This window comes from Lycorma delicatula, chromosome 4 (assembly GCF_047948215.1).
Source record: "Lycorma delicatula isolate Av1 chromosome 4, ASM4794821v1, whole genome shotgun sequence".
In the NCBI taxonomy this organism is placed as follows: domain Eukaryota; kingdom Metazoa; phylum Arthropoda; class Insecta; order Hemiptera; family Fulgoridae; genus Lycorma; species Lycorma delicatula.
In genome coordinates, this window is record NC_134458.1 from 131,509,454 (window position 1) to 131,523,339 (window position 13,886).

The 13,886-nt window shown below is 36.4% G+C and overlaps 1 protein-coding gene across 5 annotated transcripts in view; it reads left to right on the forward strand.

The window, feature by feature from the left end:
* Positions 1 to 13,886, forward strand: part of LOC142323876 (tetratricopeptide repeat protein 21B) — a 107,998-nt gene that overhangs the window by 84,645 nt on the left and 9,467 nt on the right. For all 5 annotated transcript variants that reach the window (XM_075364177.1, XM_075364178.1, XM_075364182.1 and 2 more), the window contains 2 exons: positions 9,433 to 9,533; positions 10,645 to 10,841. In XM_075364177.1, coding sequence (XP_075220292.1) covers positions 9,433 to 9,533; positions 10,645 to 10,841 — 298 coding nt within the window. The remainder of the gene's footprint in view (positions 1 to 9,432; positions 9,534 to 10,644; positions 10,842 to 13,886) is intronic.

Consider the following 13,886-nt stretch of genomic DNA (forward strand, 5'->3'; position numbering starts at 1 on the left):
ATTCCATTTAATTTTAATCAGCTGTATAGTTTTATTTTGATAGATTAGTATCTATCAAATGATATATACAAAATATATTCTTATTTTTGTGCATTATTTAAAGGAAGAGATCGCATATTAAAAGTAAAAAGTAAACAATTTTAAAGTTATATTTTCCAGTTTTGGGGTCATTTTGATATCAGTTTTCTTCTTTTTTTTTCTTTTCTGTGCTGTAATCAGAATCACAATCAAAATCAATAAATTTTGATGGCTAAAAATAAAAGTTTTATTTTATACATACTCAACTGTATGTCATGGTAACATGGATAAAATAACAATTTAGCAATTTTAGGGTGAAGAAGGAAGTTGAACAAAGGGAGTGATGAGCCCAGTTTGTTTAATATATGTATGTTAATTTAATATATGTATAATGTATGGTTATTACCATATCAAAAACTGGGATTAAAACAGTACAATCCATTAAGGAGCACTGCATTAAGGAGGATCTTGGATAAGGCATTCTATTCAATTTGATGGTTATACAATTTCTGGGATGTCTCCTGGAATAGCATTCTTTGTATTAAAGGGTGTGACAATAAAGATGTAATGGCCAAAATGAAATCCTGTTTAATAAATCAGTTTACATTAACCTTAAGCTAAAGAATGTTTTGTACAGTTTTCTACATATCAAAAGCACACAATAGGTTTTTCAGTAATTAATAGTTTATTTTGCATAGAAAAATTAAAATAGATAAAAAATAATAGCATACTTGTATGTGAATATTTTTTATTCCTAATGTGTACGTTGCAGTCTCTTTCTAGTGAACAATAAGGAACTCCCCAATGACCAGTTAGACAATGATATGTATGATGTGTAAATGAGATGTAGTCTTATACAGAATCAGGCGTACATTTCTGAGATGTGGTTAATTGAATCCCAACCACCGAATTACCCTGGTATTGATTTTCTAGTATTCAAATCTGCATAAAAGTAACTAACTTTTATTAGAATTTAAACCTCAGAACCTTTGACTTGGAAAATCAGCCGTTAAACAAATGATTTGTGAAGTTTACCTATAGACCAACCCAACACCATAGGGGGAAGACACCCACCTTGTGACGTTACTGGTTGCCACACCACCCCCTCTGTTTCGAGCCCTGAGAGGCTTTACTAGAGGTCATCTTTAGACTCTCTAATTGATTGCATCTCACAATCATCAGCCAGGTCTCGCTCGGGATGCCACCAATGTAAATGCCTCGGCAGACATTTGCATCAATAAAATACAAATCAAATTTTGCCTTCACGTAGGCCTCAAACGAACATCTTCACATTCAACCTAACATGATTCCCTCAAACTAACTGACTGGAAGCGAGAACCCTGCGCCTAGTCAGATTTGATACTATGAGATCAGTTTGTGTTTCGTCCCATCTGACCTGCCAAGACGCAAGACACTAGTCTTCAATCTCCTGTTTTCATTCTGATGTCAATCAGTTATTTACCTTGGAAATGTAGCGTTCCTTATGCTCATTAGCCTAAATATCTATTGATTTGACTCCGACCATAACACAGACTGCCTCACGCGAGACTGTTCTATAATCGCCTATAACAGCCAGCAAGAGGAGTCACTGGGCCCACAGCAAGATGTCCACGTAATACCTAAAAGCCAAGCAATGAGCCCAGACAGGTGCAGTCTATAGCATAATAGCCTCTCAATGTCATCTTTGTAAAGGATACGCATGGTGCGGTAATTCAACTCCCAATCAAGATGAATGACTATGGATTCCATAAAAAGCATCAACCGGCCTTTTTTGCCACATACTGTAGATGTTCCTTGCACCAAAAATTTTCATCAAGATAACACCCATGTATATTTCTGAACCATAATTTACCGATTGGGGAGACTGGGGAGACCAGCCATCCAAACCCGGATTTGTCGGGAAGCAGCCAATCGGCCTTTAAGCAACATCATTGTGGTTTTCTGTGGGCTGAAAATCATCTTATGTTGGAGACTTCACAGTTGGAGTTTTCCACATGTATGAGCACCTTGTTACGCGAATCTCCTTCAATCAGTAACAGTGCTTCATCAGTATAAGCAACGACATGGCAACCTCAAACGCAACATGTAATCGAATTTTATGATTCAAAAAAGGGGACTCAGAACACTGCCCTGAGGGCATTCTTTAGTTAAGGTTTTGTGAACCTCCGAGCCGCCATCACGCAGGGAAACTGTTTGATGGCTGAAATAACTTTAGAGCACTTCTAATTCATTTCGTGTACACTTACACTTCTGCAATAACAGTAAGTTTATTAAATGCCCTGGATATGTTCAGAAAAATCCTTAATACATATTTGTATGAAATAGAGGAAGCTATATCCATCACCTTTAGTGTGGCATCCTCAGTGTTCTGGCCTGGTCAGAAACCATACTGGTTGTCTATTAGCAAATGATCAATGAGACCAATCTATACGCAAAAATAGGACCTTCTCAAAAACCTTGTCAATCGCAGGCAAGAGCATTAGTGGACGGTAAGAAGAACTAACATTAGGATCTTTGTCGCCACCTTTGAACAACAGTACCAAGTCTCTATGCTTCCAACACACTGGAAAGTGACCATCCTGACCCTGTAGGGGAAGACACCCACCGCCTCCGTTCTGAGCCCTTATTGGCTTTACTGGAGGTCATCTTCGAAACCTTGGCTTTTGACCAATTCCCCTCAACCAAGATGCCACCAGTGCAAATGCCACTAGTGACATTCCCATCGGTGTACTACTAATTAATGAACTCAAAATAAAACACATCTCACAGAATCTTAAGTAAGACTGAAAATATCTAAGTAACAAAGGAATTACCTACCTGTAGAAGGTAGAAGTAAGTTCAACACACAACATGAAACATAAAAATATTACATTGAACAATAACATGGTAACATTGAAACAAAACAAAACAAGAACAACAAAAACAGAATAAAAGAGAAATCCAACCTTTCCTTTGCTAAGTACACTACAAAACTCTCCACTATTGCCCATTCAGCTTGCTTCTTCAGTTTACACGGAGATCCAACACCGACCTGATAAGATCGACCTGACGGATGGTCTCCATACACATTAACTTGTATTTTGAGCATTTATAAAGAACATGGTAGGTGTTGTCCAATTGTCCACACTGAGGACACACCCCAGAATCTACCAGGCCAAATTTCTGCAGTCTGTCCCTAAAAGCACCATGGCCGGAAAGAAATTGTGTCACATATTTATTAGGGTGCACCCAAGAGGCATCCTGCAAACCAACAACATTTGGAGAGAGATCATGCATATAACACCCACCATCTGTCTCATCCCACCTGGCCTGCCACAAGGCATTGCCATGTTGTTCAATTTCTTGAACTTTATCCGAAGTCAATTCACCGGACTTAGCAACATACCACTGCTGCTTCTCAGATGCAATCAAGTCTATCGGTTTCACGCCTGCAATCACCAAGACTGCCTCCTGTGAAATAGTGGTAACCACCTGTTACCATTAACAATATTAGGTGTTGAGCCCTTAATAATATGTCCCAATAACTTCTATATTTTAGCCTATCCGCCCAAACTGGCGCTGCATATAGCATAATAGCTTCACACACGCCTTTATACAGTATGCTCATGGTCTTAAAGTTAAGACCCCAATTAGGATTGACCTCACGTTGAATACTGAAGAAGGCATTGCAGACCCTTTCCATGATGTATTGAAGGTGCTTCTTAAATTGCAGTTTCTCATCAAGAAACGCCTCATGGTACTTTTGAACCTGAACATATTTTATACGTTGGCCTACCATCTAAACACCGACATGCCGACTCATTGCCAAACAGCTTTTGAGGAGCATCATTGTGGTCTTTTCCGGGCTAAACATCATCGTGTGTTGATAACCCCACAGCTCAAGCATCCTGCAAGCTCGAGTGGCCTGGAGCTCAACCTCCCTCTGCGAGCTTCCTTTGACCAGCAGGAGGCCATCGTCAGCATAAACCACGATGCAACACGCGATTGGCAACCTCAGCCACAGGAGAGAATCTCCACCACCCACAATAATGGACCCAACATGCTGCCTTGGGACATCCCTTAGACAGCGTTTTGCCAACCTCATGGCCATACTCGCGGAGCAGCACATTCCAATAACTGAAGTAACTTTGCATAACTTGCAATTCACTTACAGTTCATTCTCTTTTTTGGTGTTGGTAAATAGGAGAAGGCCACCATAGATTATTGAATGCTCTGAAAATGTCCAGGAAAATCCGCAGGACATATTCCACCTCACTGGTTGTTACCATACTCTTCACATGGAGTATGGCCTCCTCTGTACCCTTTCCAGGATGAAACCCATACTGATTCTGCATCAACAGTCTGCAAAGATTGTTGATGGGGAATCTTTGCATCATCATTTATACGCAAATACTGAACCTTTTCAAAGACCTTGCCAATAACTGGAAGTAACATCAGAGGCCTATATGATGAACTAACAGCAGGATGCTTTCGCCACCTTTAAACAACAATTTCACAATCCCTTTCTTCCAACACACAGGGAAATATCCTCCAAACAACAATTTATTAAATACATGTGTGACAACTCTCACACTCACTCCAACTGAACAAACAAGAAGCTCTGCTGTTATTCCATCAAAGCCTAGGGCCTTACCCCCTATCTAAACTACAGATAGCATGACGCACCTCAGCCTCTGTGATCTCCAAGGACACTGCATCCCTGCGGAACTGAGTGACCTCTCGCTGCACCCACAGATGTTATGCGGTCTCTCCCACTTCACTATCATCAGGCAATAAATCGTCTAGTAATTTGTGTAAAATCTCAGAAGTATCCAAAATTACACCAAACCTGGTCGAGAGAACAGACAGAAGAATGTCCTTTTGTCGTGTCCCAACAGCCTGTATACTATGCCCCAGGGATCTCTCTTCCCCTGCTCATGAACAAAGGAATGTCAGGAGTCCTTTTTTGCAGTTTGGAGTTTATGAAAGTAATGACACCTCAGGGTCCTATATTCAGCAACAAGGACGGCCCATTGTTCCGGATCACCCTCATGTTGAGAAGTTCTCCGCAAGCGACAAACTGTCCTCGTCATGCCAGACAGCTCCCTATTCCACCATGATACAATCCTCTCTCGACCAGAACTTTGGGGAATTGAACACTCAGCGGCATCAAGAAAAAGCCGCTGATAAACCAACTGCCAGATCTTCCAAATCCAAGACATCCAGACTCCGATCCAAAACTCAGAGCCTGGTTGAAAGTAAATCAACAAATTTCTTCCTGTCCACATGCCTGTGCAGGAAACGACCCTTTTTTTTTATTTCTTTATTTCTTTCACTTTTACAGAATTAATAATTGATGGAGTAATCCTAATACTAATTATAATATTACTTAACTTAATTATACTTAATTTATATTATTTGTAAAAGATGAAAGATTAGGTGACCACAAGGGTCTTGCCCGTTTTGTGGCACCATCCCTTTTCTATTAATCTTTTTAGGTAAGAGTAAGGGGACAAAGTAAACGGTTTTATCTTATATAGGAGGATTAGTTTTGGTTCAATTCATGATTAGTCTGGTGGAAACTTATCTTTTCTGCAGTTAAGTATAGAGAAGATCAATCGTCGTCAATTATTATGTTTACTAATAAACCTTTCATCCAGTGCTACCTGCTAAGTTATATATGTAAAAAATCTATTACTATGTTAAGACTAATAGTATAAAGCATTATAATTAATTATATATGTAATCATAAATCATGTAATTACATGGAACATACTTTCAGCGTCATCAATATTAATTAGCTATCGTCTTAGTAGCTTTAAGAAAGTGTTTAGGTTCCTACTGGTCTTTATATGATTAGGAAGTATGTTATACAATCTAGGAGCAGTACTTGAAAAGAACTTCATATAACTCGTTTTATTTGCTCTGGGTACATATACATTCCTGTTACTTCTAAGTTCGTACTCGGTTATCATACTATCTCTATGACCGCTTCTGATAAAGAAAATTTTCATTACTTTATAAACATATAAATAATGTAGCGGTAATATAGACAATTCCCTAAATATTGGCAAAGAATGATCCGTAGTTCTTTTTTTACTTATCATTCTAACGAATTTTTTTTTGATTTTGATTATGGAATCTAAATTTGTAACATAAGTTCCTCCCCAACACCCAACAGCTGAACTAGAACGTTACATCGGTAGCACTTACTCAAGCCACCAGCAATTTCATAGACAATCAATCGATGATCGCTCAAGCAATCATCAACTACCTTCCACTTACAAACATTGTTAGGGATAAACCTACCAACGGTAACATCAGTGTTCGTTGCACCAAACAATCGATGCCCATATACCATACCTACATAGGTGGGCAACTCCTATGTTATATACCTTTAGATCATGCGGGGCCAAAAAGCCATGTATTAATTCACCGCCAACATCGGTGAAATGCTACAAGAGTGACTTAGCATTCACATTCGCACCTATAAGGGTTGGACCAGTGTCAGAGAATCATAGGATTTTATCCCAAACCGCAAGATTATGATCAGCAGGATCACTATTCTGGAAATATGAACTAGCAACATACAGATGCAAGTTCTGAACATCCATATGGACAACGACATGGTGATTATTCGACAGCTGTCTAATAAAACACAATCAAGTTCCTTTCTGCACAAAACAGCGAACATGCTTTCAGAACCACAATAGAATCTCATCCAATGAGAAAAACCTGGCAGATCCCTGAACACAATATATGGGTACTGCAGCAAAACAACATCCAAACCTCTATGTAATACAATCTCTCCAAACTCATCTTGAGCAATGTAAGCACTCTGAGCATTGAACTTACCGAATCTAATCATTTAATGAAATAGAATTATAGTATATTTCGAGAGCTCTCTGATAACACAATCTTTACTGTTCACAGAGTGCTTATGATCTTTTTGAAGATTTTTGCAATTAATATAAGTCGGACCCTCCGTCTTCTTTGGACACTCCTCACGCATATGTCCTTCATCACCACAATGAGCACAAACTGCAGGATGTTCACAGAACTTAACCCTGTGACCAAACCTGCAGCACTTAAAACAGCACTGAACATCTAAATACTCCTTGACCTTACATGAAGAAATGCCTACAAACAACCTGCCCTCCACAGTGAAGTTGGTGAAAAGTTTAGGACTAACCTCAAATATCCCATGAATAGCACTTAACCTCACACCTTAGGACGCCACTTGGCTTTAGGGTCGACTTTCATGTCTGACTTTCCGATTATAAAGGAGTCAGAGATGACCCGCACAGTTTCTTTGCCGTTAGCAATGACGACTAAACCCTTCTTCGTTTCTCTAACATTACGAATTCTCAGGTTTTGCCTCTTATGTCAAAGGATGGCCTGAAATTCATCCTTCATCTCCTTAGTTGTTTTAGAAATTGCCTCCTCCTTTAGGTTGACGAACACAACCTCTGGCTGCTTATGGGACAGACTAGCCTCCCGCTTCCCTTTCAGAAACTCTGTGTAGCGTTTACCCTGTGGAACAATGGAAGGGGCCGAAACTATCCCCCTCATAACCTCTCTCACCTCAGGCTTAGTAATCAATCTTTCATAACCTTAGCCAACGCCTCAACAATGTGTTTTAGTTCCCTGATGTTAGGGAGCATCTTGCCCAGCACATTAGCCTTAGCATCTCTTGGGTTCTCCAAACATTGAATCAAAAAGTCGTACTTCTCTTCAAATGCCTGCACTAGCAGGACTGAAACTCAAGCCCTCCCATTATCTTCAGAAAACTTCTCAATCATTAATTGATCAGTACTTTTCCCAGCCCACGAAGAATCGGAAGCACTTGCTTGCAACCCCTCATCTTCAGAAGCGGATAAAGAGTCGTCAAGCCTAACATCAATTGTCTCTGTAATCTCTTCGCAAGGTTCAGCTTGTTTGAACTTACCCTTTTTTACTTCAGTTTCAGACATTTCCGAAATAATAACCTAAACAGTGGTAATTTATTAACACTAAACACAAAATAAACAAAAACAATGTTGGCTTACAAACTATAAACATGAACACATAAAAATAACTAGCCAATAACAAGCACGTACACCGACGACGTTGACCAATTGCAAGCTACATACAAGTAAAGGTGGTTGCTATCAACAACAGCTGTTAAAAATAAAATAACAGCTAACTTAAAAATAAACAAATATCAGAAACTGAAGCAATACTAAACAACAAAAACAAACAAATATACAACAAAACACATAGAAATGTTGGTTTAACTCCTTGGTGCACAGTTCAAAGGAAATTTTAATTCTACACCAAACTAGCCTAGGTAGCCTATCAGACTTCTACGCAAATTTATACCAAACAAAACTAATAAAACACTTACTAATAAAACGCAATTAAAGCCCTAAAACAAGTACAAAACCATAAACAAAGTCATAGTGAATACAATAAATTAACAAACTATAATATAACGATAACGTTACACTAAATAAATATCCAAATGGCGGAGCCTGTAGGCTAGGCAAATATGAAGACAAAATTGTAAATTTATAGGTGTCTTTCCTCGTTTGCTGTTTACCATAGAATCCTTGGCCATGCTTGAAAAAATATGAAGGTTGCGTAACAGCTGCAGAAATGAAATATTGAAGAGGAGGCTAGGATAAAATGGAAGGCAAAGATTTACAATGTGATCAAATGGTATGAATTAGGCTAAGTAATCTCTGATTGAATTAATAGAAAGTGGCGGATTTGGTTTGGTCATTAATCTAAACTGAAGGAATCCAGAACCAAAACACTAATCACTAAGTAAAAGAAGAGGAGGCCAAGAAATAAATAGCATCATAACTTGGTAAGTTGTTGAAAAAAAGGAAAAAAATTTTGTCAGTTGGGAAGGCTTGCTAAGGAGGGAGGAAGAAAAGTAGTATGGGTATAAAAAAATGGCTATAGGGCTTGACACTGCAAGGCAAGAAAGCCACAGTAAAGAAGAGTGATTTTAATATAGCATATTGCATGTTTTTTATTTTATATTTATTTAATTTTAAATTAATAATTCTTTTAGTGAAGCTTAAAAATAATATAAAAAAAGGATATAAATTTTTTTTATATATTTTATTATAAAACATAAATGATGGATATTTTTTTTTTATGTAAATAAGTTTTTAATTGAATGTTTTTAAGTTCTCTAATTTCTTGACAAAACAGCTTTGATAAAAAGTTACTGAAAAAAATAATAAGTCCAGTTTTAGGTTTTAAGCTATTAAGTTGGTGTATATGAAAATAATTTGTAATTTTGAGACTGTAGTGTAAATGTAGCTTATGATTCTGTTTGTATATGTACTGCTTTGTATGTTTATATGCTTTGTAATTTTTAAAAATTAAGTTAATTATTTATTATCTATGCATTTTTAATATCTTTTCTTTTGAATTTAATAGGTTTATATGACTGGTACAGTGGAAATACAAACAGTGCCTTGCATCATTTTAATTGTGCCCGTAATGATCCAGAATGGGGTCAACAGGCTTTACATAATATGGTAAGTTTTTAAATCAGAAACTTATTTTTCTGCTCTGTGAATAAAGCACGTGCGTGCGCACAAACACACACAAATATACTTTTTTTATATTGTATGGTTGTGAAGTGTTTGAGATTGTACAGACAGCAGAAGTCTTTTGAGCATTATGTACATGATTCTGGTATAAACATGATTTAAGTATTAATTAATGTTTTCCCTCCAATAACATTACTTCTGAAGACGTAAGTCAGATTTTCTATAGCACAATGGTGCTACATTCCACAAAATATGAAACATTGTGTTATTGTGCACGAGATTCCCTGGATGTGTTATCTCACAGAATGATGATGTCAATTGGTTGCCAATTATTCTGTGAAGTGAAGTCATCCATAACTTTTTTATAACTATCAAAGTAACTACTTCATCATATATTGATTGATAGGGTTGGAGTTGATAATGAAACATATTTTAATTTTTATAAAAATTTTGAATATATATTTTTTTATATGTTTCAGATTTTCAAGCCATAGCATTAGTTAATCTTATAATAATATTATATGTAAGTAAATTTTTGTAAAGAATTACTTACCTGAAGAATCTGTAGTGAAACTACTGTCAGCATAGATTAGTTGGGTGTGATGTTGCCACCATTTTTATGCTTAATTTGTAAGGAAGAATGTACAGTTGTATTGTTAACTATTAATAATAATAAATGCCATGAAATATCAATAAGCTATGTATCAATGTAGAGCCAGAAATCTATATAAACAACATTGTGATATTATATGAAAAATTAGTAGTTTTTAGGCAATGGTTATGACAAAAAATGAAACTTTTTATATAGTTTGCTTGTCACACTTAGAAAGTTGAATTTTAGTAGGTTATATTTCTTCAGTAAAAATAAGTATTATTAAATAAAAAATATAAATTTATAATTATGCTAGGAATGTTATTTACAATAAATTGGCTTTAAATTTAATTGCGATTATTTTGGATATAATATCTGAATTATGCACAAAACCTACTTACTGAAATCTGTTGCTGGGCAAGATGAATTCCAAACGTTATAGAGTTACCCTTGAAACTTCCTATAGTGTTTTATCAATTAATGTGATTATTTTGTTGTTCGCAGGTTGAAATTTGTCTTTGTGGTAATGAAGGTGGTTCTACTGCTATGCGTCTTCTTAAAGAAATGAAACCACATTCTCCGGATGAAGAAAGTAATGTTAGATTATTAACAGATTTAGTTTTACTTACATCTAAAGAGAAATCTGATATTGATCAAGCTATGAATGATCTTACAGCACTTGCTTCTCAAGAAACATTGAGGTTTGCTTCATTTTCTTTAATCTCAATTGAGTTTTGTTAATCTCTTGTTATATTGTGAACTTTAAATGTATGTGTAATATATGTATTACTGTACCACGTAGGATTACTTTAGTCAGTCCATTATCCAAGTCTATTCGAAGTGACTATTCGGTTCTTGCAGTCCTCCCAGTACTTTTTCATACGTTCCTATCTCCGTGCCCTTTCTGGTGTTGAAAATATTCATGTTGTGAGTTTCTTTCTCGTGAGTTTGAAGCAAGTCTTTTTGTCCTTTATTTTTTGTTTAATTTTGTCTTGTGTGTGGTGTGGTGTAAGACTAATTTCCTTCACATCCTTTCTTATTTCTCTAATCCATCTGCATCCTGACTTGGTGTTTTTATAGTCAAGATTGTACTGTACTAGCTGTTTCAGAAGTCTTGAATCTTGCATCCTCATGTTACGTCCAAAGAATTCTAGTCTCCTCTTATGTATGGTATCTATCAGTGGTTAGTTCTAACTCTTTGTACTCAGCTTTGTGGGGCACAATCCACCACTGCTTGTCTTTCTGATAATTTTTATTGATGCAGGTTCTTCCAATACTTTTGATTTTCTAGAGTCTGTCTTTGATTGTTCGTTCAGGTGGAAGAATGTTTCTGCTGCATAAGTGTTCTCTGATTTTATAATTATGCTGTAGTGTCTTATTTTTACGTTTTTTGATAGGCATTTTTTATTTTAAGTGTACCAGGTTAATTTTTGAGCTTTAGTTAGTTTGTTCTTATTTGGATCAAAGTTTTTTCGTTTAGGTTATTTATTATTTCTGTTCTATGATTTGGCTTTGTTGATATCGTTTGCTGGCAACACCAAGTTGTCAGCAAAACCAGGAGAGTTTGTTTTGATTTTTCAGCCTATTTTTACTTTTGGGGGCATTTTTTGAGCCATTCTTTAATTACCATTTCTTGATCACAGTTGAATAATAGCGGTGAGATCCCATTGCCTTTGCACAGTCCTGTTTTGATCTCAAATGGTTCTGAGAGCTCACCTCTGAATTTTGACTTAGTGTTTGTGAGTGTCAGTGTTATCATGTTTATTAATTTGGCATGTGTTCCGAGGTGTCTTAGAATTTTTAGTAGGGATTCTCTGTGGATGCAGTCGTAAGCTTTGTTGAAATGTTGTTTTCACCATGTCTCTGTTTCTTTTCCTGTTGTAATCCATTATTAGCTTGAGACTCATTGTCTGGTTCTGGACAGCTCTTCCAGGATCTAAAGCCTCCCTGATGTTTTCCTAGTTCTTTTTTGAATTTTGAACCGATCCTGTTGAGAACAATTCTTGAAAGGATTCTATATGTTGTGTCTAGGAGTGAGAATGCCCTGTAATTGTTGGACCTGATTTGTACTCTTTTTTGTGTAGTGGATGTATGAGGGCTTTCATCCACTGTTTTGGTAGTTCTTTAATCCAGATGTTGATCAGGTGTTGAGGGTGATTTTTGCTGGTCTTCCTGCATGTTTCCAGATCTCTGTAAAAGTCTGATCTGCTGCTGCTGCTTTGTAATTCTACATCTCATTCAGTGCTTGATAGACTTCTTTTATTATGGGAGGGTTGATGTTTTCTGGTAGTGTTGTGTTATTGGGGTGTTTATGTTTAAGAGTTTTGTTGGTTCTTTGCAATTTAGGAGTTATTTGAAATATTTAACTAGGATTTCTGTAGGGCAGGGGTTCATATTTTTTGAGCTGATTTTTTTTAAAGGTTTTGTAGTGTTCTCTTGACTGTGCTTTATTGAATTCTTCTTTATTTATTGAATTCTTTTGTGCTTTATTTATTCTTCTTAGGGTTCGGGTGGTTTCTTTTCTTTGTTTTACTAGATTTTGGAAAGATGTTTCTGATTATTGGGATTGGTGAATTAGCCATGCTCGATATCATATCGCCACTGTTACGTCTTATTTGCTGTTCCACAGTTGATGTTTTTTTGCAGGATTTTATTGGAGCTAAGTCTTCAATTTGTTTAAGGTTGTTGACTAGATGTTTGAGTTTATCTGTGGTCGTTATTTTTTCAGTTGCTTTTTGGTAATTTTCTTCTTGATTAGTTGGGTAGGGTCCATTTTTCTTTTAATTTTAGAGACTTGGTTTTGTTGCTTTTTTTGGGTAGTAATTTTAATTTTGACTTCATGGTCTGAACCTCTATCTACTCCTCAGAGGATCTTTATGTTGTAGATCTCTTTGTGGGTGGTTTTTATCTATAAAGACATGATCTACTTGCCATTCTCCTTTAGTGTAGTTGGATGGTTTTCAGGTTTTGAATTTTTGAGGTTTCCTCTCGAAATATGTGGATTTTGAGATTAGGTTGTAATTCTGCAGTGATTAACATGTCTGTCTATTTTTGTCTGTTTTCTTTTGGGTGGACCATTTTTCTATGACACGGTATCTTCTTTCTCTGTCTAGTTGAGCATTGAAGTCTCTGATTAATTGTTTAACATTGTTTTTGGGGATGTTATTTATAGTCAGGTTGAGTAGATCCTAGAACCTTTCCATTTCTTTACGGTCTTTTGGAGAGTTATTTTTATTATTAGTGGGAGCATGGGCATTTATTATACTGTAGATTTTATTAGATGCTTTTAGGATGAGAGTTGAGATTCTTGTGGGATTGTGACTTGAATTCTTATATGGAGTGTTATTTTGAAACTGATGACTAAAAAGCCTGTTCCAAACAGCAGGACATTTTTCATCACTCTCTTTCCAGGTATACCTTTGTAGAGCCTATATCCTTGAGATTCCATAGTGTCCTGGTTGATGTTTCTTATTTCCTGCAAACTCATGATGAGAATTTTGTGTTTGTCCATTAGGTCAGTTATTTCTAGTTTACCAGTCTGCATGAGCAGGTTTGTATTGTGTGTGAAAATATAGGTGATTTGCTCTTTGGTTTGATTTTGTATTTTTCTTGTTCATGTGTGTATTGTTGAGGCATTACAATGCTTCTGATCGCAAGTGGCAGCTTACCATATTCAAATGCTGCCTTCTCTGAACAACTCTGGTGTAGCTTGGTTCAGCTGGTTGAGTATTCCTTAAAAGACCTTT